This window comes from Oreochromis niloticus, linkage group LG17, assembly GCF_001858045.2.
Source record: "Oreochromis niloticus isolate F11D_XX linkage group LG17, O_niloticus_UMD_NMBU, whole genome shotgun sequence".
In the NCBI taxonomy this organism is placed as follows: domain Eukaryota; kingdom Metazoa; phylum Chordata; class Actinopteri; order Cichliformes; family Cichlidae; genus Oreochromis; species Oreochromis niloticus.
Genome location: NC_031981.2, coordinates 36,735,576 through 36,762,164, shown reverse-complemented (window position 1 = coordinate 36,762,164; position 26,589 = coordinate 36,735,576). Strand labels below are relative to the sequence as shown.

The 26,589-nt window shown below is 41.7% G+C and overlaps 1 protein-coding gene across 3 annotated transcripts; it reads left to right on the top strand.

Moving 5' to 3' along the window:
- Nucleotides 1–365: 365 nt before the first annotated feature.
- Nucleotides 366–25,093, top strand: ipo8 (importin 8). Of its 3 annotated transcripts, XR_269950.3 has the most exons (26): nt 366–761; nt 2,657–2,738; nt 3,043–3,199; nt 3,352–3,510; nt 7,108–7,264; nt 7,705–7,794; nt 8,740–8,834; nt 8,930–9,014; nt 10,394–10,528; nt 10,913–11,012; nt 11,367–11,443; nt 11,725–11,841; nt 11,940–12,029; nt 13,003–13,168; nt 13,637–13,797; nt 14,156–14,281; nt 14,368–14,443; nt 14,894–15,019; nt 15,684–15,781; nt 15,896–15,991; nt 16,226–16,446; nt 17,080–17,285; nt 17,700–17,782; nt 19,717–19,938; nt 20,655–20,784; nt 24,601–25,093. XR_269950.3 is itself a non-coding variant. In XM_005475566.4 (25 exons), coding segments are annotated over exons 1-25 (3,048 nt in total). In that variant the 5' UTR covers nt 368–677; the 3' UTR covers nt 24,602–25,093. The 3 variants fall into 3 exon arrangements, 2 of the variants coding, with proteins under 2 accessions (XP_005475623.1, XP_005475622.1); XM_005475566.4 differs by lacking the exon at nt 17,700–17,782 and having other exon boundaries at nt 368–761; nt 14,368–14,434; XM_005475565.4 differs by lacking the exon at nt 17,700–17,782 and having other exon boundaries at nt 368–761.
- Nucleotides 25,094–26,589: the final 1,496 nt, after the last annotated feature.

Genomic DNA, 26,589 nt, shown 5'->3' with positions numbered 1-26,589 from the left:
TAATTATTTAATTGCGTGATAAATATATTATATTATTAATATTAATATTTATTTTCTTTCACATCTAATTTACAATGTTATTCATTTACGTGACGTGTTTAGTTATTTATGTATTAATTTTACTTACTTTTACTCTACTTCTTTGAGACACTGAAATTATAGATACAAACGTGTGTAACTGTGTGCTCATTTAAATGAGCATAACGGCAAGAAAAGGGAATAATCGTGGGTCATACGAACTTCCCATTGCTTGCAGAAATATTGCATTTTGGAGTCACGTAATCACACTCCAGCCAAGCAGGTGGCGGTAATACAATAAAATGTTGGATGTCAACTGCCTAAAAAAAGAACTAGAGCCAATATTTACAGGTAGTTGTCTGTCAAACTGATAAGACCGCTGTAAAGGTATCGGGACTTTAACAGAAAGAACACCGATGTGTCTTTAACAGAAACTCGGCTCCGCTCCTTTAAACAAAATGCTAACCATGTGTCCGATAACAAGCCTTTTATTTTGAATGTTCTGACCGGACGTTGTGTTTTTTGCTACCGGAAGCCTTTTCGTGTTTAGGCCACACTGGATGCAAAAGGAACGAAATTTGGGTGCAGAAACGTTAGCTTCTGTTAGTTTCATGAATGTGAGAATAAAAATAGAAACGGAACCGTGGAACTAAACACACATGGATCCCAACCGTATAATCCAGGCTCTGAAGGGAACTATCGACCCCAACCTGAGGATAGCGGCAGAAAATGAACTCAATCAGGTGGGTGAGCTAAATAGTTTTTGGTTTGCTTGTTTTCTTTTTTCAGAAGACCGTCGGGGTTCATTCTAGCCGAGGGGGGCTGCTGGTGTTTGTGGAGGATGGCGGGCCGTGTTTTGGGGATTGCGCTCGGCTTTACTTGGTGAACGTTCAGCTTGGTTAACGTTCAGATGCATATATTAGGCCTAAGATCAGCATTTAGACTAACCGGTACCCCAACAGTCACTGCGGCAGCTGCCCTAGAGAACAATAGGAGGCAGCTCTAACAGCCATCATGAGCTGACGGTCAGCATCGGGGCTTCCCAAACTTTCTCATGTCAACACTGGAGTTCAGGACTTCCTACAGTTCTCTGTTGTTGCTCCTGCACACAGTGTGGAATTCTGAGTCTCAATGGGCCTTCAATGACCGAATAATAAAAAGGATCGCAATATTTGGCGCCGTGAGAGCGTTTCTGAGTTACCTAGAATGATGCAGAAACCCACTAATGTTTATGCTTTGTCATTTTAACGCTGGCTGTAGCATGACTGAAACTTGAATTGATAAATCTTAAATGGATTTGAGCTGTGGGCATTCACACTGTGTAATAACTCCTTATTTAATTACACATGGATTGTGTGATTATGTAAGTTTTACATCTAAGCGCTAAATTCCCCGTTTATCAACTTTCACCTGCTGGGCAATCCTCTTCTTTAAAAGGAAAACAAATCATATCTTCTTCTGTCCTCTTTTTCTTTCTCCATCTCTGAGATCGCACAATATTTTGTGTTTTTTTTTCTCTCTCTGAAACGGACGTATTGCACTTTTAGTTTACAAAGATTGGGATCCAAGCTATACAGAAAGGGTTGGTGTGTTTGTTGATCTTTTTGAAAAGTTTCATTTTAATTTATCTGCAATTTCAAAAGAAATAACTGTGATAATGTCTTCAATGTCACAACTTGACACCTTCTTGGATGAATTCATGACAGGGATAAGATGGGAACAAAAACGATGTGTGGATCTAATTTGAATCCTCTCAGAACATCTCTTTTAATGTCTTCTTTAGTCGACATCAGGACTTTTTAATGAAGTTTTGTACTTCAGGATGCAGAAGACTGAGTAAGACAAAAAAAATATTCTACTCCGAATCTTGGAAAGGGGGAGCTGGCAGGAGAGGAGGTGGAGAACGACAAAGGGCTTTATGTGGGATTGGAAAGTTTACAAAGGCCAGAATACATTAACTGACCAACAGCTGAGAATTGGATTGCAATCCTCTAGACAACATCTGTCTAGGATCCTTTATTCTCTTGCAAGTGGAACATGACTTTGACAGAAGTACAAATGGTAATAAAATAATACTAATAATAATAATAATAATAATAATAATAATAATAATAATAATAATAATAATAATAATGATGATAATAAATCTTGCACTGTTCAAGACAGAAATGTCAGATGGCGCCAATTTACAAAAACAGTTAGACTGTATATACTGTGATGAAGTGACACGACAATAAGGCAGTACTGATGGCCTGCAGTGTCTGTGGGGTACTGCAGCTGCATGAGTGGGCCAATAAAAGAGAATTACACCACTAATGTACATAGACCTGCACAGCACATACTTGTCTTTGCATGCGTAGGCTGCAGTCAGCAAAACAGACTTCAGGTAGAGTTTTTATATGAATGTTATTTTCACTCATTCACACACACTTTCCTCTTTATCTTTTGTCTTTGCAATTTAAGTGCCTTTACCTGTCACACAGTTACACACTGTTGAATGCATCAGAGGCCATTTTTAAGAGCTGCAGCTTTGGCATCTTACATTTCATTTCCAAAAACCTTGGGTTTAAAAATATTTTAATATTTTTTTTGAATACATACGAAATTTTGAAGCTGTCCATCTGTCTGTGTGTTTCAGTCCTACAAGATCATTAATTTCGCCCCCACCCTGCTTCAGATCATTGTGTCGGAGCAAGTAGAGTTTCCTGTTCGCCAAGCAGGTAAGATGCTAACCTGGTTTAGGTCACTGTTTCCATCATTATTTAGTAGTTAGAAAAATAGCACTGACCTGCTGAGAGAGACTGTTGTATGAATATGTCTAAAACTAGCTGCCATAGCCTACCATTTGGAAAGCACTTTTCTCAGCCTTAAGAAAATAATAGACATCAACAGACCAGTGTTTTAAATTGAGTCTTTGTGATTTGTAGAAGCAAATAGATAAATGAACAATGTAAAACTGTATTAGCAATATGACCTGTGTGATGATGGTCTGAACGTGTGCTGTGCTTGTCTCGGTGTGTGTAGCTGCAATCTACTTGAAGAACATGGTGAGTCAGTACTGGCAGGACAGGGAGCCATCTGTCGGGGAGGTTGTCTTTCCCTTCAACATCCATGAGAACGACCGGCAGCAGATCAGAGATCAGATCTTGGAGGGTATCATCCGCTGTCCCGAGTCCATACGGTACATGCACATGTGCACACACCTGCTCACTCAGGACAGCTTTTCCCCTTCTCTAAAAGCTTAGATCTTAACCTATTTTAACCATTAAAAGCCCTTTGAACAGTGCCCACTACATGATAGTGACGCCACATATTTTTTTCTTCTTTCTGTAGTGCCCAGTTGACCATGTGTTTGCGAGCTATCATCAAGCATGACTTCCCTGGCCGCTGGACTGCCATTGTGGACAAGATCAATATGTACCTGCAGTCGCCAAACAGTGGCAGCTGGTATGGAACCCTGCTGGCTCTCTACCAGCTGGTCAAAACATACGAGTAAGTGTTCAGCCCACCCACCAATCACGTCTGGAGAGCAGAACGGGTTGTTATAATTTTTTTATTACATCTGAAATCCTTTATTTAAAAAGATAGTTTAATTGAGATCAAGGTCTCTTTTTAAGAGTGATATGTGTACAAAAGAAAGATTGAGACTTAGACCAGCGGTCCCGAACCTTTGGTTTACTGTCAGACAATATTTTCATGGACCGGCCTTTAAGGTGTCGCGGATAAATACAACAAAATGAAATGATACGACCGAGACAAAAACTGTGGTATTTTGTAAATTTAATAATAAACGTGAATTCACTGTGTAATTGTGTAACTTTATTAGCAGCGTCCCCCTGAAATGCACCAACAACAATGACAGTAGCATCCTCCTCTCTGCCCCTTAATGCTCCCTGGTCGCTACGGTAACGTGTAAATATTTCTTTCAAAATAAGACACACAACTACAACACGGCCCCACGTTGTAGGGCTGTCCTGGTTGACACGCCTCTACAATGTTGCATGGAGATCAGGGGCAGTACCCCTGGACTGGCAGACCGGGGTGGTGGTCCCCATCTTTAAGAAGGGAGACCGGAGGGTGTGTTCCAACTACAGGGGGATCACACTCCTCAGCCTCCCTGGGAAAGTCTATGCCAGGGTGCTGGAAAGGAGAGTTCGTCCGTTAGTCGAACCTCGGATACAGGAGGAACAATGCGGTTTTCGTCCTGGTCGCGGAACACTGGACCAGCTCTTTATCCTCTCGAGGATACTTGAGGGTGCATGGGAGTTTGCCCAACCAGTCTACATGTGTTTTGTGGACTTGGAGAAGGCATTCGACCGTGTCCCTCGGGGTGTCCTGTGGGAGGTGTTGCGGGAGTATGGGGTGTCTGGCCCATTGCTACGGGCCATTCGATCCCTATACAACCGTTGCAAGAGTTTGGTTCGCATTGCCGGCAATAAGTCGGACTCGTTCCCGGTGGGTGATGGGCTTCGCCAGGGCTGCCCTTTGTCACCGGTTCTGTTCATAATTTTTATGGACAGGATTTCTAGGCACAGCCAAGTGGTGGAGGGCTTTCACTTGGGTGGCCTCAGAATCTCATCTCTGCTTTTTGCGGATGATGTGGTTCTGTTGGCTTCATCAGGTGAAGGCCTCCAGCTCGCACTGGAACGGTTCGCAGCCGAGTGTGAAGCAGCGGGAATGAGGATCAGCACCTCCAAATCTGAGGCCATGGTTCTCAGCCAGAAAAGGGTGGAGTGCCCACTCCGGGTCGGGGATGAGTTCCTGCCCCAAGTGGAGGAGTTCAAGTATCTCGGGGTCTTGTTCGTGAGTGATGGGAGAAGGGAGCCGGAGATCGACAGACGGATTGGTGCTGCGGCTGCAGTGATGCGGACGCTGCACCGGTCCGTCGTGGTGAAGAGGGAGCTGAGTGTAAAAGCGAAGCTCTCAATTTAACGGTCGATCTACGTCCCGACCCTCACCTATGGCCACGAGCTGTGGGTGGTGACCGAAAGAACGAGATCGCGGATACAAGCGGCAGAAATGAGCTTCCTCCGAAGGGTGGCTGGCCTCTCCCTTAGAGATAGGGTGAGAAGTTCGGCCATCCGGGAGGGGCTCAGAGTAGAGCCGCTGCTCCTCCACATCGAAAGGAGCCAGTTGAGGTGGTTCGGGCATCTGACAAGGATGCCTCCTGGGCGCCTCCTGGGTGAGGTGTTCCGGGCATGTCCCACCGGGAGGAGGCCCCGGGGCAGACCCAGGACACGCTGGAGAGATTATATCTCTCGGCTGGCCTGGGAACACCTTGGTGTTCCCCGGATAAGCTGGAGGAGGTGGCTGGGGAGAGGGAGGTCTGGGCTTCTCTGCTTAGGCTGCTGCCCCCGCGACCCGACCTCGGATAAAGCAGATGAAGATGGATGGATGGATGAACTACAACACGGAAAAAGACCCGAGTTAACGATAAAACCCCTGAAAACCATAAATTTCACACCCAAACCTCAACTCTCGCGGCCTGGTACCAAACGACTCACGGACCGGTACCGGACCGTGGCCCAGTGGTTGGGGACAGCTGACTTAGACAACCACATAATAAAATAAAACATTATACATCGTCACAGATTAAGAAAAATGTACGAGACTATTTGCAGAGAAAAAAAATACAACTCTGTAAAAGGTTCCAGTGAAATCATAGCTTTTATCTTTGTAGTTTTTGTTGCTCATCCATTTATAGGCAGTGAAGTACCTAAATTCATTTTTTAAGTGTAGTGTGAGGAAGAGGTACAGCTAATTTTAATGTGACCTGAAATTGTAAGGAGGTAGGCAGCCAATCTTTGCATCACACAATGTTACTTTCTTTGATTTGCCTGGGAGTACCGCCCCACTTTTTAACATAAGATTCAATGATGAGTAAAAAAAGAATCGCCTGCGATAAATGCACCGTGATCCACAGAATATGCTGATAAATAATATCAACATAATCAAGCACATGTGGTTGAATAGTAAATGAGAAACAAGATTTGTTTCTATATAAAAATCCAATGTTCGCCCACATGATTTTTTTAAAGTTCATCTGGCATGAAGCTGAAGTATTATAACAAACAGCAGTTTTAATCTGAAGACCATGAAGGGTCTGAATATGGACTGTGGGCTGGATACTTTTAGGTGACCTCATAAATATCGATGTAGAAAGAGATTTCTGAAATTTGTCAAAAGCAGACTGTGGATTTTCAATCTTGTCATCTGCGTATTTGCCTGTAACACGTGTTACATTAAAAATACAAGTTACAGGAGCAGTGATCATATCAGCACTGAGGCGAAGGAGGGACAGTTTACTGTAGACCATCGTATGGTTTATCCAGGTAAACGAGAATTTGTTTTTACAGTTCTGAATATTTGGTGGAGAACATATAAAATTGGAGATACTATGTTGTTAGACAACAAGTTCCTACAAAGCAAATTCCCAGCGTGAAAGCATTCCAAATATTTCAGTTTCAAAACTGATTCATGAAGGAAGTGTTGGAGGTGGATTACTTTTGGATAAGTTCTGAAGGCTTTCCAGAACTCGGATGCATTTCCTGGATGTTTGCAAGAGATAACAAATAGAAATATGATTTCAGTTGTCTAATTTTGATGATGAAATTTGGGATTAATCTTTGTTTTTCCTCTCCCCAACATACAGGCTGTGTCTTTAGCAATGAGATCTCTGGAAATGACTAATGCAAACCAAGGCTTGTTCTGTTTTAAAAACACATTCAGAACATTTAAACTTTAAATTTCACAGTGGGGCTAATCATTTTTGTCCTTATCTGTAGCAAAGTAGGCAACCAACTAAATCGCTTCATTTGAGATGCATTATAAATATTAATTTATTTTACAGTTAGTAAAAATCTGCAGCTAGTTGCAGTTTAAATCTTTGTGCCAAGAAATGTAACGTTACAGTGTAATGTCATTTAAAGAAATTCTCTCAGACCAGCAAGGCATTATAGAGACAGAAGTAGATAAAGCACTCTCTGCTTCAGTCTAAGAGTTAAAAGAAGACGATGTCTACAACCCAAAGCATGTTCTGATTTGAACTGAGATCATTTAGTAAGTATCACGCATGTGTCTGTGTTTCAGGTACAGGAAAGCAGATGAGAGGGAGCCGTTGCTTGCAGCCATGCAGATCTTCCTGCCCAGGATACAACAACTCATCAGCCAGCTTCTGGTTGATGCCACAATCTTTTCAGTCCTCATTCAGAAACAGATCCTGAAGATCTTCCATGCTCTTGTACAGGTGTGTTTGTGTGTGTGCATGTGTGAGCTTTTTTTTCAGATCAGATGTTTTCATATGCTAAAAAGCCTGAAACTGTGAAACTTTGATTTCTCATGTCAAAACATGTAGTTGGTGTTGTTGACACATGTAGTTTTAAATTGATATGTTTCCTTCAGTTGTCTTATGCTGAGGTTACAGAATGTGACCGTGGCCAGACTGAATGTTAAGAGGGTGAGAGGGACTACAGTCTTGCACCTTTTTATTCCTAATTACACACTGTTCAATGTGCCCTAAACTCCACTACACTGGTACACATAGCAGCAGTTGCTCTTTATTCAGATTAACTGCCGTAGTCCTCTGATGTGACTTATGTATTAAGAAAAGGCTCAGAGATGCTTTCAGAAAGCAGACAGGTTGTCGTAACGGAAAGGAGTAAGAATGGTACTTCTTCTTTCTTGCAGTATTCGCTGCCTCTCCAGCTGATCAACAACACAGTGATGACTCAGTGGATGGAAATACTCCGAGCCATAATGGACCGAGACATCCCAGCTGTAAGATCCCGAATCATATAGACACAATGTGATTTAACAAATTCAACAGTATGTAACGTCTTGATGCATGCTCAATCATCCAGAAGGAAATCCCAAAAAGGTTGATTCTGTTCATCTGGACGTAGCGTTTTCAGTGGTCACTCGTCCAAGTGACGTCTTCAGTCTCAGCTGACTGCAGGTTTCCCCAACCTTATAAACAGTACATTTGCATAATGACTGAAACTAGGACCACTAGTGAACAATAAGCTGCGAGGTCAGTTTATGATCTGACCTCATAGTTTCTTGATCATTTTCACATTACGGATCATTAATATGCACATTTCCAGATCGACAGAATCAACTTTTACATGGTAAATCCAATTAAGATTTGGGATTTTATTTTCAAAACTTGTGTATTGCACTTTAATTCTAGTCACAGAATGATCATTGAAGTACTAGCATGCTTATTCTATGTGCTTTCAGCCCTTTATCTGCCTCACATTAGAGGCAGATAAAGGGAAAGTCACACAGGGAGACCATGCAAACGTTTTGTGCTGAAAAGTTTTATTAATAAAAAAAAAAAAAACTCATAGAAAAAAAGTCTATAATGACCTTTTTTTATTAAGTCCCAACAAACCACATTCATTTGGTTTCATATTACACAATTTTACAATTACACATGTGAGGCTGAACTGTTAGAAGCTTACTTCTGCTGAGACATTCAGTTATTGTGAGAGCTGAGTGGCACAATACAGCATCATCAGTGTAGAAAGGTTTTTTCACTGACACAAGTGTTCCACAGTGTGGTTAAAAACCTCGTAAATAATCAAACAAGTGCACTGAAAATTGAATGCTCAATTACTGAAAAAAGCATCTTTCTATACTATTTAAAGACGCATGGATTAAAATTCTAATGAATCTGTTCTTCACAAGGACCTAGTACTGACCATACAATGTGTTTGTTAGGAGACATTGGAGGTGGATGAAGACGACCGTCCTGAGCTGGCGTGGTGGAAGTGTAAAAAGTGGGCGTTGCGCATCATCACACGACTGTTTGAACGGTGAGTCCAGAAATGCTGTTAAATCATTACTGAGCAGATTTGGATTTTGCAGAAAGACCTTTTCAGCATTCCTGTATTTCTGATGTGAATCACAGATATGGAAGTCCAGGAAACGTGACAAAAGAGTACTACGAGTTTGCAGATTTTTTCCTGAAGACATATGCAGTGGGGATACAGCAGGTAAATATGTGTCACTGAGTCTGTTTGAGTTATAGGGAATGACATTGTCAGGTAAATAACACTCTTACTTTGATCTTTACTATAGATTCTCTAGTTGATACGTATCTTTGCAGTCAGTAACCATTCACTCTTGTTTTTTTACGTGTATTTTGGACCTTTGGTTTTGTTCCTCAGCATGACAGCAACAGGTCAATTCAAGAGCTCTTCAATGTCTACTTGAAAATGCTATTTTATATTAGGTGCATTCCAAATTCAAGGTTATGTGATATTCATAAGGCGTTTATCCTGTGCCTAAAGGCAGACAAAAGAACATCTCCTAGGTTAAAGGATGGTCCTTAACAACCGGAGAGTCTTAACTCTGATAATAGCAACCAAGGGCCGGGTAGCTAACAACATGACTGGGAGCTGAGAAACTTTTATTGAGAAAATAGTGAACAATTCTCTGCAAATAAAGACTAAATAAAAAAGATCTACTGTAGAGTGGACCAGCCTGAAAACATGAGAATCCTTGGTATTACAGAACAGGCGGAAGATAACTTCCTTGCTATGGTGTTTGTGGAAAACATTAACAAAAATGTTGGAAATTCCTGAGATAACTAGTTTGAAAATAGAGCACATGAAAGTTTGGCTTCAAAGCCTGACCGAGCCACGAGCGCCCAGCCCCGGACACCAAGAACCACCAATGCGCCGACGGCTGAGAGCATCAGCCACCAGCAGGGAGTGTGGTGGGGGGAGATGGGTCCCCACAGATGGGGGGGCCTGAGATGTTCCCAGAGGGGCAGTCCGTCCCCAGACTCAGGAGATGTTGCCCTTTGCTCCCTGGGTGGAGACAAGCAGACCACCCCCGGTCCTGCAGCAGCAGGGAGCATCCCAGACACCGACCAGACGGCCAACTCCTCCCCTCGGCCCCCCACCCCTAATGGTGAACAGAGAACGGGCTGTGAAGACCCCATACTTCTCTCCGGCCGCTCATATGTGGTGTTGCTGTGTGCTGTTCTAAAGTGCATTTAAAACACGGGAGGGCGTGGTGCTTCCTGCCAGAGAGCAGCAGGTGTCAGCACGGCTCCTCATTTGTGAATATTGAACAATCACAGCAGCATATTTTACATTAACCAAGCCAGATGAGACTGCCTGTTGCTGTCTTTACCAAGTCATGCTGGTGATGCTGCGGGCTTTGCATTGCTGAGACAGGCTGAAACTTTTGTCCGCAGTTGCTCTTCTTCCACATCTGCAGTGTTGTTGTTTCCAGATGAACAGAATCAACTTTTTGGGATTTGCTTACCTGGATTATTGAGCATACATCAAGACAAAAAGTTTGTTGCAACTAATATTATGAGCGACGGTGGTTATTCATCCTGTGCGGTGTGTTATCCATCCAGGTCTTGCTGAAGGTGGTGGACCAGTACAGACAGAAGCAGTATGTTACTCCTCAGGTCCTACAGCAGTGCCTCAACTACCTCAACCAGGGCCTGTCACACTCACTGACCTGGAAACAGATGAAGCCGCACATGCAGGTAGGACAGGCATGAAGGAATATGATATTTACCTGTTCCTGATTGGCCCAGACCCTCTTATTCAGTTTAGAGCTATTTGCATTTAGTTTCACCGAATACTTAAAGGTACTAATCCACCAAAAATGTCAGGAACTGTAGAGAGGAGTCCTTCTGACTCAGTTCAAAGTTGACCTTAATAAAGAGTAACAAATGGAAACTGACTCAAAGTTGTTCTGTCTGTGATTTCATCATTCAATCATTCACATAGGGTTACAAATTTCTGCCCTACTTTTTCCACTCTGGTCATTTTTATTGTCTATTTATTTTAATAAAGCCAGTCTTATTTTTTCCCCCTTGAATCATCTTTAATCTCATTAATATTATGAAGACTATTGTTTCATGTAGACCATATGCCAGGAGGTCATCTTCCCTCTTATGTGCTACAAAGACGAGGACGAGAAACTATGGCAAGAGGATCCATATGAGTATATCCGTATGAAGTTCAGTAAGTGTTCAAGTATCCTGGTATTAGGGTTGTTATGATACTAGAATTTTAGTCTTGAATTACTTGTCCACATTCTGGAGTCTCTGCTTAGTGTTGCTATGGTTCCCCTACTGCTCTGCACAGGAACAGTGGGGTCCCCATGTGTCTGTAACCTGCAGATTGCAAAGGCAACAACAGCATATCTGAGTTTGGAGTTTGCCTACCAAAAAAAAAAACAACCCCTAAGTTAAAACTGAGAGAAAGTGAATGGGTTTTGGCCATTGACTGGCATTGCTATAATATTGAGTGGTGAAGGTGAGTGCATGTCATGTCTTGGGATATGTTATTTTTGAAAGTATGCATCTTTATATCTAGACCTCTATGATGACCATGCTCTCCCAGTCACTGCTGCCCAGAGCCTGCTGTGTAAAGCTGCACGCAAGAGGAAAGAGGTGAGGGGGGGGGGTCATGATAGCGCACATCCACAGGAACCAGAGTGCTTGTACACAGTATGTGGCAACTAGCCCTTTGCCCAGGGATATTGATATTATATTATAGTTTATTCCACCACATGAAAAAAGGACTCTTTTTCACTTTTCCTGTTAGTTTATTTTATTTTTATTACCCTGTCAGAAGATATCGCTTATGTTTTGTCTGTAAGCCACAAGCTTTAGTTTCTGCACACACATCTTGTAAATGTAATCTGCAGCATCTCCTTTATTCATTTTAACAGGTCCTGCCTCAAATGATGGAGTTCTGCCATCATATCCTGATGGACCCCTCTGCTGATCCTTGCAGGACGGATGGAGCGCTGCACTGCATCGGAGCTCTGGCTGAGCTCTTGCTTAAGGTACACAGAGACACGCATCTGGATGGAACTCTAACGAGCACTTTTATCATGTGATCAGCTTTAAGATTCGCTGCATTTCTGTATGTCTGGTCCTACAGAAGCGGCTGTACAGGGAGCAAATGGAGCTAATGCTTCAGAACTACGTCTTCCCCTTGCTTAACTCTCCTTTGGGTTACCTGCGTGCCAGGGTAAGTGAACCTTCCTCCCTCCTTGGTACAGCAGTGTAAGAGTGTCATGATGGCTAATAAGAAAAGAAAAGTTCGCACTTTTCTGAACCTGTATCACCACTGAATTTATAATGTGGGTGCATTTTAATCCTGTATGGTAAATGGTAAATGGCCTGTATTTATATAGCGCTTTTCTGGTCCCTAAGGACCCCAAAGCGCTTTACATATCCAGTCATTCACCCATTCACACACACATTCACACACTGTATGTATAATTTTCACCCTGTGTTTATTTCATAAAACTCAAAATAAAACCATATTATGTCCAGTTAAGGTATTTGAGTTAAATATTAAATTGAACTGCATGCATGTACAAACTCATCACTTGGGTTTAGGGCCTAAACTGGAATAATTCCAGTTTATTTGAATCTGGTATATATATTCCAGTGGCTATTGCAACTAATGAAAAATATGCAATAACCACTGGTCGTGCATATATTCATCAAAAGAAACTGTAAGATAACCTTTTTTGAGGAATGATTTACATTATTTACAAGCTGCATTAGAAGCTGATGTGGACTAGTGCTGAACTGCTTTCAGCAGACGTGTCAGAACTGGGTCCAAATGTTAATCTCACAGAACTATAGACACATAGTCTGTGGTAAAGCCTGCAGTGATTACTTGGGAAATGGTAACTCGTTGAGGGTTGTCGTTGCTAAAATTTTCACAAAGGAACTGTGTTTTTATTTTATTCCTTTAACGCGTCGACTGGCTCTCTTCTCTCCAGTCCTGCAGGGTGGTCCGTTTAGTCAATGTCAGTTATTGTTTTAGTCTCTTCAGCACACCAGGTGTACTGCAGACCGGAGTGATGCATCTGGTGGGGGGAATCGCTGACGGCAGCAGTAGACAGTTATGGTGGTGGTGGTTTCACAAATTTGACTAAGGTGAAAATTATATGGATGCTGTACAAACTTGGGATACTCTCCTTTGTTAGTCCTGCTGGGTGTTGCACTCGTTCAGTCCGCTGCGTTTCCATGACGAGCTGGTGCTGAGGAATGCCGTGGAGTTGGTCAAACAGGATCTGATAGATGACAAAGAGATGCCTGTCAAGGTGGAGGCTGCCATCGCTCTGCAGACGCTGGTCAGCAACCAGGAACAAGGTCTGTGGAGGACAGCTGATTTGTTCCTGTGATTTAAAGCTGAAATTTGTACAATGCACTTTACCAGCTCGACTGAAATCAGAATCCTTCCCATCATAGGGTTGTGAAAATGAATGTTTTGATGGAGGTATTAGCAGGAAGTTATAATAACCTTGAAAAGTAACATGATATTGGGTTCGATTTTTCAGATTTTTTTTTTTTCTTGTAAATTTCTTGCTTTTCAAGTTTGGCTTTATTTTCTTTACCATCACAGGCCCAAGCTTACATTTAAAATAATGAAAAATAATATGTGTGTAACAAAGGAGAATGGGTATTCCTTTAATTAGGGATTAGAGACTGCTTGTCATTGTACTAGTAGAAGCACTTATGAATATTGGTTGAAAGTAAACACTGATAAGTGCAAATATGATCATCTCCCATACAGAGATTTAGTCTCATTTTCTCACTCAATCTTTTTTCATTATAAAGCCAAGCTGTACATCAGGCCTTACATTCGGCAAGTCATGCAGGAGCTTCTGCATGTGGTCAGAGAAACGGAGAACGATGACCTGACCAACGTCATTCAGAAAATGATCTGCGAGTACAACCAGGAAGTGGCCGTCATTGCTGTAGACATGACACAGAACCTGGTAGGACGACAACACAGACTTATTTTGTAGTTTAATCAGGTATTAAGGAAGTATGCAGCGTGTGTGTGTGTGTGTGTGTGTGTGTGTGTGTTGAGTCTCCTGAGTCTCTCTTGTTGAATGTTCTGATCTATGCTTGGACATTTGTTATTTGTTCAGAAAACTTGGTTAAGACAAGGACAAGGCTACTTTTAGGTTAACTTAGTTTTATTTTAAGTTTAGCTGTGATTTGGGTAAGACTAGTGAAAAAAGTCAGGGCAAGGTAAGAGTTAGGATTAAGTTGGGGTTAATGTAGATGTCCACAAAATGAATCAAGGTCAGTGTGGAAGTGATGTGAAATACCACCGTGTGTGTTCGGCAGGCAGAGATCTTCACAAGAGTTCTACAGAGTGAGGAGTACGAGGAGAACGAAGATAAGACTGTTATGGCTCTTGGTATCCTCAGTACAATTGACACCATCCTCACCGTAATGGAAGACCACAAAGAGGTCTAAGGCGCACACGGCAATAAGTATTTGAACTTGGAACAGTGGTGAATGTAATATTTGACGCCTTATTTCTTTTCATGTCTCAGATCACACAGCAGCTAGAGGGGATCTGTTTGCAGGTGATTGGCCTGGTCTTGCAGAAACCCATCATAGGTATGGCAGGTGTGTGTGCACGGGCAGTCCAAAGAGTGTGTTTTTTTTGTTTTGTTTTTTTGGCGGGGGGGCCTCCCTTTTCAAATTCTGGCTTCCTCCACATTTTCACACTTTTCCCTTGTCCTAGATATTGCAAGTGTTCCAAATTTTGTTAATGAATTCATTTTGTTATTTCAAGTAAATGCATTCCTTTCTATCTTTATTAAGAGCCGTAGTGATCTCGAGATTAGTTAATTTTTCCATGTCTACTCAAAGGGAAGCAGTCCCATACACTGGTGTCACTTTTTATCTCCTGCAGCTACATTTAATGGAAATATGTGTAGAGATTGCATATTCATGCTGGGTGCTCTGTAAACAGGCACCGAGATGACTCTGTTTCCTGTTAGTGGTGTTGGATTGTCTTTCTCTTGTATCTCAACGATGTGGCAGAATATCATTGTCATTCTGTAACCACTGCAGAATTCTATGAGGAGATCCTGTCACTGGCATTTGGCCTTACCTGTCAGACCATCTCCCCCCAGATGTGGCAGCTGTTAGGCGTCCTGTATGAGGTCTTCCAGCATGACTGCTTTGATTACTTCACAGGTATGTCCTACACCCAGTTTTGGTTTCATCTCCACTAACTCCACTGGTATTTTCCTCCTAGATACGTGCAGAAGTTGTTTTGTCCATAAATTTTCAAATTATATAAAATACGTCTGCTTAAGTTCCAGCATCCTTCTAAATGTTTTATTTAACCTAATTAACCGTCTGCAGCTGCCCAGAAATTCAGTTTACTGTGTCCAACAGGAAGTGGAGGAAATTATCTCACCTGAGAGGCAGAAACAAGCACATATTTCACACATTTAAAATATTAATAATAAAACATTTTTTCAGTTATCACAATATCTGTGAAACCACAATTTGGTAACAACAAAAAGGTGACGTGTAGCCACATTAAGACAGTTACAAATCAGCCTATTACCATATTTATAATAAAATACATATTTGTGTTTTGTAGGTTTGACTGCTGTATTGGTATTTTTACAGGTCTCTGTGAAAACCCCCAGACAGCTGCAGATGATTCAAATGATTTTGGAGTGAATACACAGGGGTTGTGTCACATAGTTCTGAGAATATGACACATAAATGACTATTAACTTAAAACAACAACAACAACTTGAATAATAAAACTCATGATTAATGTTGGATAAAGCTTATATGAAAACATTGTTTGTGTTTCAAACTATTAATTGTGTTTATGTCACAGATATGATGCCGCTTTTGCACAACTACGTTACTGTGGATACGGACATGCTTCTGTCCAGTCCGAAGCACTTAGAGGTCATCTACAGCATGTGCAAAAAGGTCTGGCTCCAGATGTATTGAACTGTGGTTCACAGAAATATCATCAGGAACAAACATCCAGCTTTTTTTCCAATATTGTTGCTGTATTGTGACCAGTAAGCCTTTTTGTTTAAGGTATTGTCCATGGATTCAGGCGAAGATGCAGAGTGTCATGCAGCCAAACTGTTGGAGGTTATCATCCTGCAGTGCAAAGGCAGAGGCATTGACCAGGTCAGGTGCAGCTCTGCACTTTTATTTTCCACTTATCACACAGCCAGCACTGTTTCTTTTATTTTTAACATCCTGCAGCCAGAACACTAAAGTGTCGCTAAATCTTTCTATCTGTCGGTTTAATTATGCCCAAAGCTGGAAAGCCAGAGGCATGTCAGTTTGTTCACCTGCATATTTCAAACACACTGTGGTTCAAACCATAGTGAAATATTTGCTGCTGTTTTGTTTCTACAGTGCATCCCTCTTTTCGTGGAGGCAGTGCTTGAGCGTTTGATGCGGGGGGTGAAATCCAGTGAGCTGAGGACAATGTGTCTCCAGGTTGCCATTGCTGCTCTCTACTACAACCCAGCCCTGCTCATCCACACGATGGACAACATGCACTTTCCACACAACCCGCAGCCCATAACCACACACTTCATCAACCAGTGGATGAATGACACTGAATTCTTCTTGGGGTAAGGCAGCAAAGAAGGTTCTTTGTTGCTAACTGCTGAGTTAGGGAAGGGAAATTCTGGATAAATGTTCTCTTATGATTTTAAAAATTTCATGTTGTGAAGTTTTTGAGTAAAATTGTGATTGCTATGGAGAGGGGACAGTTTAATTCAGTTTTATTGCTTCAAAGCGCTTTATATTGTGAGGTAAAGATCCTGCAGTAATAAGAAGACCAGCTGGACAAAGAAGTAGTTTTTCTGTGGCTCTATATCAGGAAGATTTTTGTTTTCATTTTACACACAAATAAAGAAATTCGATAGCTAATAAGTGAGAAATGTTCATCACTGAACCATAGAGACACTATGTCCAGGTGAACATTTCCTTAGATTTAGAAATGTTTGTATCTGTTTTTCTGAACTTTGAGCAAAGCCAGACTATTTTTCCACCTACTTCCAGTCTAGCATCTCTGTAACTCCAGCTCTGTAATGGACACCCACATACCAACAGGTGTTCATTCATTAATTCTTTTAATTAACAGATAACAGTTTAATTTGTGTGAACACTTATTCATTTATTTATTTTTCGTTTTTGTGCTCCTACAAAACAACTAAAGCCTTCTTTCTCAGAAACCGTCCTTCTTCTGATTCACTCTACAGACTCCATGATCGTAAGATGTGCATCATCGGACTGAGTGTGCTAATCGATCTTCCTAGCCGGCCAGCAGTGCTGGATGCAGTTGCTGCTCAGATTGTCCCCTCCATTCTCCTCCTTTTCCTGGGCCTCAAACACCTTAATGCCTCCCGCCTAATCAACAAACCAGAGCTGCTTGCCCGTGCAGGGGCTCAAGATGAAGACCAGAATGGTGAGAATAGAGAGCAGAAAGCGGGATTTTGGTACGAACAGCAGAAGAAACTTAAACAGAATAAATGCAGACAGAAAGAAAGCAAAGAGTCAATCAAATTAGCCACTGAACTCACCAGCGCTGAGTTTAAATTAGCTGCACTGTGTTTCTCACTCTCAGCTCTACTTTAAAAATAAAGGAATTGGGTCGTTAAACCTTCTCTACCTCTTGTGGGTCACACTCATAAATGTATTTGGTGTTATTGTTGTGATTGAAGCGTCATTCTTTTACTCTGAAATTTAAATATTTTGATTTGAGTGTATTAGTTTTCTCTTAACAGGGTTGTCAAAAAAATTGATACTAAAAATTAATATTGAATTCAGATACTCATTTGCAACAATATCGATATCAACTATGCCGTCTTTGCCCCTCCAGCTGACACACAGCTTCACACAGCACCACTGCAGTCAGACAAACAGCTCCTCCCCTCACTAACAGCTGAAGTAGTTTTTCAAGAGGTCAGTAAAGCTCACGGTTCAACAACAACAACAACGAAGGAAACGGTTATCATAAATGTTAACTTGACCGGTGCACATTTTAACATTTAATTTATTAATATGCATTCCTTATTTTGTTGTAGCCAGCTGTGTGGTCAGTTTGAAAATGCAGGCAGCGACTGGATAAAAAAATGTGGTATTAGTTATGCAAAAGTTTCTGTAGCTGTAGCTCAGGTGGTAGAGCAGGTCAGCTACTAACCGGAAGGTTTCCGGTTCGATCCCAGGCTCCACCAGTCTGTATGCCAAATATCCTTGGGCAAGATACCCCATGTTGCTCTCTGATGCATTCATCGGAGTGTGAGTCTGTATGAATGTTAGACAGTAAGTACTAAACAGATTAGAAAAAGTGCTCGTGTGATTGGGTGAATGAATTAGTTGTATAAAGCGCTTTGAGTGCTCAGAGTAGAAAAGCGAGTCCATTTACCATCTAAAAGTTCATTTTTAACTTTTTCTTATTGCTCTTCTGCAATATTTCAATCATTTAAATGTTAGGTATTATGCAGTTCTGTCCTTTGTTTTTATTAGTAAGTTCTAAAATATTGAAATCATTTGTCAAATGAAAACCAGCACAGCTGTTAACAAAATCAGTCTTTTTATGAGGAAATCTGTTCAGTGACAGCTGCTGTCTTATCTTTCCTTTGTTTTCTGTCACCATCTTTATTAGCTGGACGGAGAAAGGTGGACATAAAATGTCACAAATATTCTGCACTACATTATCCTACCCAGTAGTAATGTTACAACATTCAACAATTTTTAAAATTCTAAACATTGGTGATGCCAACCACACTTTCTTGTTTTCTATTTTTGATTGCTTGTTTGTTTTTTAACTACGGAGCCCCGCAAGGGACATTGGAGGCAAAAAAAAAAAAGAAGACTAACTTTTGCGAGATCTCATAAAATAGGCCGACTTCCTTCGGAGGGTGCCAGCTCGAAGCTGACCGGGAGGTCGAGGCACGATGTGCCGGGAGTGCGATGTTCCCGCCAGTGCACTGTTGCAAAAGTGCTAGAATAAACCAAGCAGATATTTGAAGTTTACACAGCTACGTTCACGGCTGTGACCCAGAAAGAGTAATATTAAAACTAAGTAGCTGCTGCCACTGTTGGAAACTGGAATTGGCTGGGCCACGCTATGAATTCTGGGATAGGTTGGGCCACGAAGGATACCAACTTGACCTTCAACTGCGACCTGCAAAGGATGCGGCCTATTTTACGAGATCTTGCAAAAGTAACTCAAGATGATCTTCATGTATTTTTTTTGTTTTTTTGTTTTTTTTTCTCCTTCTCCAGGGTCCCTTGCGGGGCTCCGTATTTAACCACCTTAAGGCTAAAGATCCAATTAAAATAAATAAATAAATAATAATAATAATCCTGATTGTGTGGAAATACACAAAAGACTAAGCTGACTATAATTGTCAGCTTATTTAGAGATTTCAGCAACAACTAGTACAATGTCTCATTAGACTGCACTGTGTTATCAGCTTTGCTACCTGCCTAGATTGTAGTATTATAGTAGCTAAAGACCAAAGGTTACATTACAGCCTTACAAAAAGTTGTTGTGGTATTCTTTCACATAGGAAAACTCTTGGGAAGATCCTGTTCACAAAATTGCTTTGGTGTCAGAACCATAAGAAATTGGTCTGTTGTTAAAGCCAGTGATGCTCAGACTTGTGGTAGAAAACTTTTAGAATTTAAATAGACTCCTGTGTGGTTATTTTCCAAACTTCATATTTTTTCCCCAAGCTGACCACGACCCACCTATAGTGACTCCGTTCCCCTCTTCTGGGGCCAGCACTAGTTTGAGAGCCATTCCCCAAATCAAACTGCATGCTGAAAATAATTTCTTTTTAAATCCTGGTACCTGATTCTAAATGGCTGTGTTATTTTGTTTACGGTAGAGGAGATTCCTAGTGATGAAGATGAGGTGAATGAGAACTGTAACACCATGCAGCAGCAGTCCAGCATGCCAGCAGGCCAAGGAGGCGATGATGATGACGACGATGAAGATGACTATTGGGATGACGATGGTTTTGAGGGAACGCCTCTGGAGGAGTACAGCACGCCTCTGGACTACGACAATGGAGAGGACGAGTATCAGTTCTTCACTTCTGCCCTGCTCAGTAGGTCATCATTCACGTGTTAGTCAGAAATTGAGATTGGGAGCAGATTCTTTGGGTCCTTTAGGAAGCAGCATGGTGCTTCTTGGACCAGGCTCATTCAGGTGCAACCTCACATTAAGATCTAGGAAGTTTTGAGAAAGGGGCAACAGTGTGGACCCTTCTTCAAACCCTCTGTGTTTAGTTTTTGTGGTGCTGTTAAAGAATATTGTTGCCTTGGAGGTGATGCTTGTTAGTTGTCTCACTCACTCCCCTACACATCCACGCCCTACTTGACTACAGTTTGAGACCCACTGCCTCTCCTTTTATGCCATTTTATTCTTTACTTAAATATTTATTTGTTCTCTCACTGTGACAAATACAAGACATTATTGTAACCTTCAGAAACCATTTTAAACCAGCCTATTGCAACTGCATGTTTACATTCTTGCTCCGATTGGATTCGGTGAAGTTGAAACTTTTTAATATCACATACAAAAACATTCCAGTGGGATCAGTTCATTGGTCTGCTGTATTTATGCAGTTATTTTTCCACATAGTTTGGTAACGAAGCAGGATAAACACAGATGATACTAATAGGGACCGTCCTTGAGAAAATTGTGATACTCAGTAACTTTTTTGTAAAGCAGTATAACCTTATAAATCAGTCGAAGTACCGACTGCATGAAACCACCGTGACACTACAGCTTTCCTGTGTGTGTTTCTGTCTGTGTCTGTAGGGGTCCAGAGTACTGATCCAGCATGGTACCATTGTTTGACAGCTGCGCTCAGCGATGACCAGAAAAAACAGCTTCAGGAGATCTACAGCATCTCACAGCAGAGGAGGAGCACTGCAACTAAGGGCCAATGGTGAGAGACAACATAAGGAGAGAAGTTGGAAAGACAGGAAGAAAGCTGAAAAAATTCTGATTGACTCGGTGCATGCGTTATCGCATCCAGGGGTCCTGGGGGGCGCATCCTGGGGCTGTTCAGCTGTTCTGGCCGTTTGCTTAAGCCCACGGTCCTGGACTAGTAAGAGACCCTACTGGGTGTTTGCAGAGGGGCGGACCACTAGGGGGCTCCACTCACACCCAGTGAGAAGGGAAGGAGAGAGGTGATGTTTTTGGGCTGTAGACGGAGTTTGCTGCCTTGTGAGTTCAGTTGTGTGAAGCTGGGATTAAAGTCGGAGAAAAACGTGGTAGCTCTCGTTTCGTTCTTGCGTACCTCCACACGATTTTTCTGTTTCAGGTTAGAAGCATATATCTTTGCATAGATGGTGTTTATATGTTGATTAATGATTTTTCTGGATTAAAATGTGAACTAAAGCATATTTTTAAAGGGGTTATATGCTTAAATACATTAATACTTAAATACATTAGGCAAGAAAAAAATCTACATCCTAAGGCTGGAACACAGAAACTTTGACACAGTAATATCTGCTGCAATATTTACACCTCTTATGAAATCTCGAAAGTATTAGCTTTATTTTGATACAAAGATTTAGATTTAAGAAATAAGCACAATATCTATGAATCACTCAATAATAAATATCACAGATTGACAGAGGTGATTATAAATAAATATCCAGAATGTTGACAGGAATATTACAGAGTAGAAAAGAGCGTGTGCAACTATTACAGTGTTTACAGTATGTTAGATGGAGGAGTTGTACAGGGAGATGGCCACAAACAGGAATGACTTCCTGTGTCATTCAGTGGTGCTTTTTGGTAATCTCAGTCTCTCACTGAGCGTGCTCCTGTGGCTCCTGTGGCTCCTGTGGCTCCTGTGGCTAACCAGCAGGTCATGGAGTGGGTGGGAGGTATTATCCAACATTGTCTTAATCTTGGACAACATTCCCCGACACCACCTTAAGGGAGTCCAGCTCCATCCCCACAACATTACTGGCCTTACGGATCAGTCTGTTGAGTCTGACTCCAAGGTATTTGTAGTTCTCCACAATGTCCACGTTGACCCACTGGATTGAAACAGGGGTCAAGGGTTTCCTGGTCTTCCATAGTCAATTCCTTGGTCTTTGTCACGTGGTGTTAGCAGAAGTATCTGCAGCTCAACGTGACAAAGGAGTCAACCACAGCCCGGTACTCTGTCTCATCACCCCTGCTGATGCTTCCAACCACCGCAGAGTCATCAGAGAACTTCTGGAGATGGAGGTCTCTGTGCAGTGGCTGAAATCTGTGTTGTAGAGAATGAAGAGGAGGGGGGAGAGGACAGTCCCCTGTGGTGCCCCTGTGTTGCTGATCACCTTGTCAGACACAATGTGGAAGATGCGTCTTCCTGTCAGGTAATCAGCAATCCAGGACACCAGAGAAGGATCCACCTGCATCGCTGTTAACTTATCACCCAGGAGGGTCGGCTTGATGGTATTAAAAGCACTGGAAAAGTCAAAAATACATATACGCTATATATGTCCTGGTGTTGTGTGAATGGTGGTAGTGTATTGTCCAAGGTGACGTGGTTGAAGTCACCCGAGATCACAGTGAAGACACTTGGGTGCAGTCTGTAACCGGGCTATGTGGAGTGGATTGTGTCACATGCAGCTGTGGGGTTAGCAGAGAGAGGAACGTAAACAGCCACCAAGATCACATGGATAAATTCCCAGGGTAAATAATACGGCCTGAGTCCAACAGCACACAGTTCAATGTGCGGGCGGCAAATTTTTTCTTTGATTGCTATGTGGGCAGGGTTACACCACCGGTTGTTAACAAGAACAGCAAATCCCCCTTCCTTTCTGCTTACCTCTCGCGGCGCTGTCCCTGTCCGCCCGAACAGTGTGGAAGCCTTCCATGGACTCGGAAATGTCCTAGTGCATCCATGATTCGGTGAAACACATCAGGCTACACTACAAGAATAAAGCTGACTTACTGCTATTGAATAGGGAAAACCTCTGTTTTAGCACTGTGATCATTTTTAACACATAAAGCTGGATGTTAAGACCTTTTACCCCCTCTCAGATGTGAGGACAGGGGAAAGCCGGGGGACTTAAGTCTCTCTCTGCCCCACCTCTGTCGACAGTGGAAACAGTGCCCCACCGTTCTGTCACAGTCTTCATATTTTGAAGTGCAGATTTCCAAATTTCAAACACACTTCAGGGATCTAGGCTCCATTTTGGCCACGGTTGCACTGGTGTGCACAAAAATCAGGTGCACCCTAATTTTTCAACCACATCACTTACCACCGCAGTTTTACATGTTCACTTTTATTTCCTTTTTTTTTCTCTTTTTTTGGGGGGGGGAAATTGCTGTCCATACAGACAATATTGATTTGTTAATGATGAACTAACAATCTTGTTAACACAAAGTTCTTTATTTGGAGCTCAGTTCTACAAGAAAGATAAGTTACTGAAAAAGTGTTTGTGCTTAAAGTGCTGAGCTGAAATTTAAACTTAAAGCATCTCAAGATATATTAAATAAAAAGAAAATCTAAATTAAAAGGACCTCAAAGTGTCTCACAGGCTTCAAACTGAACGTCTCTGTATATCTGAACAGCTTGATATCTTATGGACTATCCTCCATTGCAGTCACATGCCCCTCAGATGGACAACTCCTGTAATTTGACCTTTTTTTCAATGTGTCTGTGGTGACACCTGTAAAATGGCCGCACGTGACATCATTCCTGTACGGGGGGTTTTTGTTCAAGCCGTTTTTCTTGTGAAGAATTATTTCAGACTTGAACTTAGTGAATGGAACATCTCCTTTGGGAATATCGTAGGCAATGTTAGACTTAATCATCATCTCGGCCTCCTCTGACCTGTTTGCTGCTGCCTGTCGCTGAAAGGCAGTGGGGAGAGGGGACACTTGGGCAGTGCATTTATCACAACATATAATGTGTTTTCTGTGCTGTACTGTGTTCACTGTGCTTTTTAAGCGTTTCAATTCGAAATGTATTAGCATCAGTCACAAATGCAACGTTGCCGGCCGTGTTCTTTCCACACTCACCACAGCTGGGGCATCCCTAGGGCAAACCCCGCATATATGTGTGTGATAGAATTTAGAAACATCGGTGCAAATTATAAGTCTATATCATGATGTCTGGTGCTTTTGTGTTTGTTGGTTTGTTTTTATTTTGATTTATTTTGCGAGCTGGTTATTAGATCTGCTCCAGCCAGCCAGAGAGTCCCCCGCCGCCCCGCCCCTCTTCTTCCTGTGCGGCAAGCAGCGGGCGCAGCTCGCAAATCGGAGGGCGCCCTTATTCCTCGTAAATGGGCGATAGAAAACCGACCGGTGCCAATGCAATCACAAAAGTGCCTTAACGTACCAAAAAAGTTATCAATCCTTCTTTTCATCTTTTGTCATTACCCACAGCTAAACCTACTTCTGTCGAGCTCAGGCTACTCACCTCTCTCTTCAAACGAACACACACGTAGGCCTAAGGAATATCTGAGCCACGGCCAATCAGAGAGGTCCCGCCCTTGACTATCTCGGATTGAAACTAGGTCGCTGTAGAGCCCTGAGCTTTTCCACCCACGGCATCAGGACACGGCACTGACAGTGGGCTATTTTAGCAATCTCTTATCAAAAGCCTCCAACGAATTTAACAAGCAAAAACAGTAGAAAATAAGTCATTCAGTTTACAAATCTTGTGGGTTTTGTAGTTGCAGAGGGAGAAGGATGCAGTTTTAAACACGTTGTGTCGCTCAATCCTGAGCTGAGTTTCATTTTGTGTTTTCAGAGCACTGAAGAAACAAATGGGCTGCAGAATCAGGAGAGGGATCAAAGAAGAGAAAAGCTGGTCTGAGCTGAAGTGTACTTCAGTTCAATCTGAACGATGTCAGTCTACATCAAACCATATCTGAACAGATCCCACCAGAACCAGTTCCCAGAGTTTCAGTAGACCTGGATGGAGTAGCAGGGGCTGGTTTCAAATCACAATAATTGCTGATTTGCTGCACTGCTTCAGACCCCCACTGGAATATTACTTTCACTGGGACAGGTCCACCGGCCTGTGAGTGTGTGTGGGTGTGTGACTGTGTCTCTGTGTATACTTGAGGAAAAGGTCTGCATTATAAATATAAATGTTCTTGACCAGCACAATTCACAAAATATTTTGTACAGTGCAGTGCTTTAATTTGTAACTAAGTCAGTTGTGTTTTGTGTTTGTCTCTCAGCGAAACTGTAAAAAACAAAACCGAATAAAACTGCATCAGAGTGTGTTTTTGTATGTACTCTAAGAGTGTCTTTTTTCTCTGAGCAAGAAGGGTCCCTTTTCTGTGTGGCTGCGTTGTATATAGACTGTATGGAAACGAGATCAGAGGTCATGTAGATCGACTGTAATGTTACATATGTAATGTAAAGTGGGAGAGGAATTTCACGAGCAGTTTTTGGTCATGTTGGATTTGTTTTTCTGAGGTTTTTTTTAAAACTGATTTAAGAAAACCATGGATGTTCACGCAATAGCATCAGAGTTTTTTCTTTACTATTTTTACTCTTTACCGTTACTAAACCAACATTTCTGGTGTGTTGTTAAATAACCTGCTGAAATAGTGCAGTTAGTCCTGCTATAAAGAATTTTAGACTTTAAAATGTGACTTTAAAAAAAATTACAGTTAAACAACTAAACTAATAACACAAAAACACTTGACTTTTGACATCAGTAACAACCACAACCTCATTCATGTTTTCTGTAGCTGAATAAGAGAGTCGTCAGTGATAAGCAGGGTTTAGGGAACATCAGCAAAACTTTGGGGTAAACAGTACTTTTGGGATGTTTGGATTCATTTTTGATTCTCCTGCTGTCCTTTGGGGGGGGACTGTTTCAGGACTACACATTGTGCTTCTGTTGTGATCTTTACAGAATACTTACTCTCAACAAGAGTCGTCCTGAATTTACTCAATTTGTGTTTTTGCAAATGGATCAACACAATAATCTTTTGCATTGATTGTAAAATTGTTTCATTTATAAAGTGCCAATTCACCACAGCAGTTTGCTCTAGGTGCTTTATATTGTAAAATAAAGACTATACAATATTATCCCTCTACCAATGCCAAGCAAGCATTTGACAATGCTGGGAAGAAAGTCCTCTCTTTAAAGAGACTTCATCTAAGTGACGTCTTCAGTCACTTGGATGAGTGGCGAAACGCTTCTCCCACTAAAAACGCTACGTCCGGATGAACAGAGTCAACTTTTGGGGAATAGTAGGACTTCTTTGAGCAGTTTTGAGGGAATGGGATTTTAAGAGATACACAGAGGAAGGTGCTTTGGAGGAAGTAAACACTGAAGTTAACAATCGAATGCACCACTCAGGTGCATCCCAAACAGTGAGCAATCCCTTACAGTACGTAAGGGATTGCTCACTGTTTTCAATAAAGATCTGAAAAGTTTCAATATTTGCATTAGTTTAGTCAGATTGAGTTTATTTATACTTTGTGAAGATGGACCACGTTTTTAGTTATAAATTCAGAAATTCCAAATTGTTCACATATTTCTTCCAACCTGTGTATGCGCTGAAGAAGTACTTCTGAGGAGAGCTCTGAGACAATGCTGTGTGTGCAACATTTTTAGGAGATGGCGCCATTGTATCAATGTACTGTTTCAATGACACAGAGCCACAGTGAAGCCTAAGTGAACATTATGTTTTATTATCTTCAGCTTAGCAGTTGTACATAAGTCCAAAGAACTGAAATTTTTAAGATTAAAAATTTTAATTGTGATAATGTCCTA

Bases quoted from the DNA above. Each gene is read 5' to 3' on its own strand.
- ipo8 (XM_005475565.4), top strand. From the start codon at position 678: ATGGATCCCAACCGTATAATCCAGGCTCTGAAGGGAACTATCGACCCC. The intron at 3,511-7,107 runs GTAAGTGTTCAG...TCTGTGTTTCAG, and splicing joins CAGCTGGTCAAAACATACGA to GTACAGGAAAGCAGATGAGA. The intron at 11,444-11,724 runs GTGAGGGGGGGG...TCATTTTAACAG, and splicing joins CTGCACGCAAGAGGAAAGAG to GTCCTGCCTCAAATGATGGA.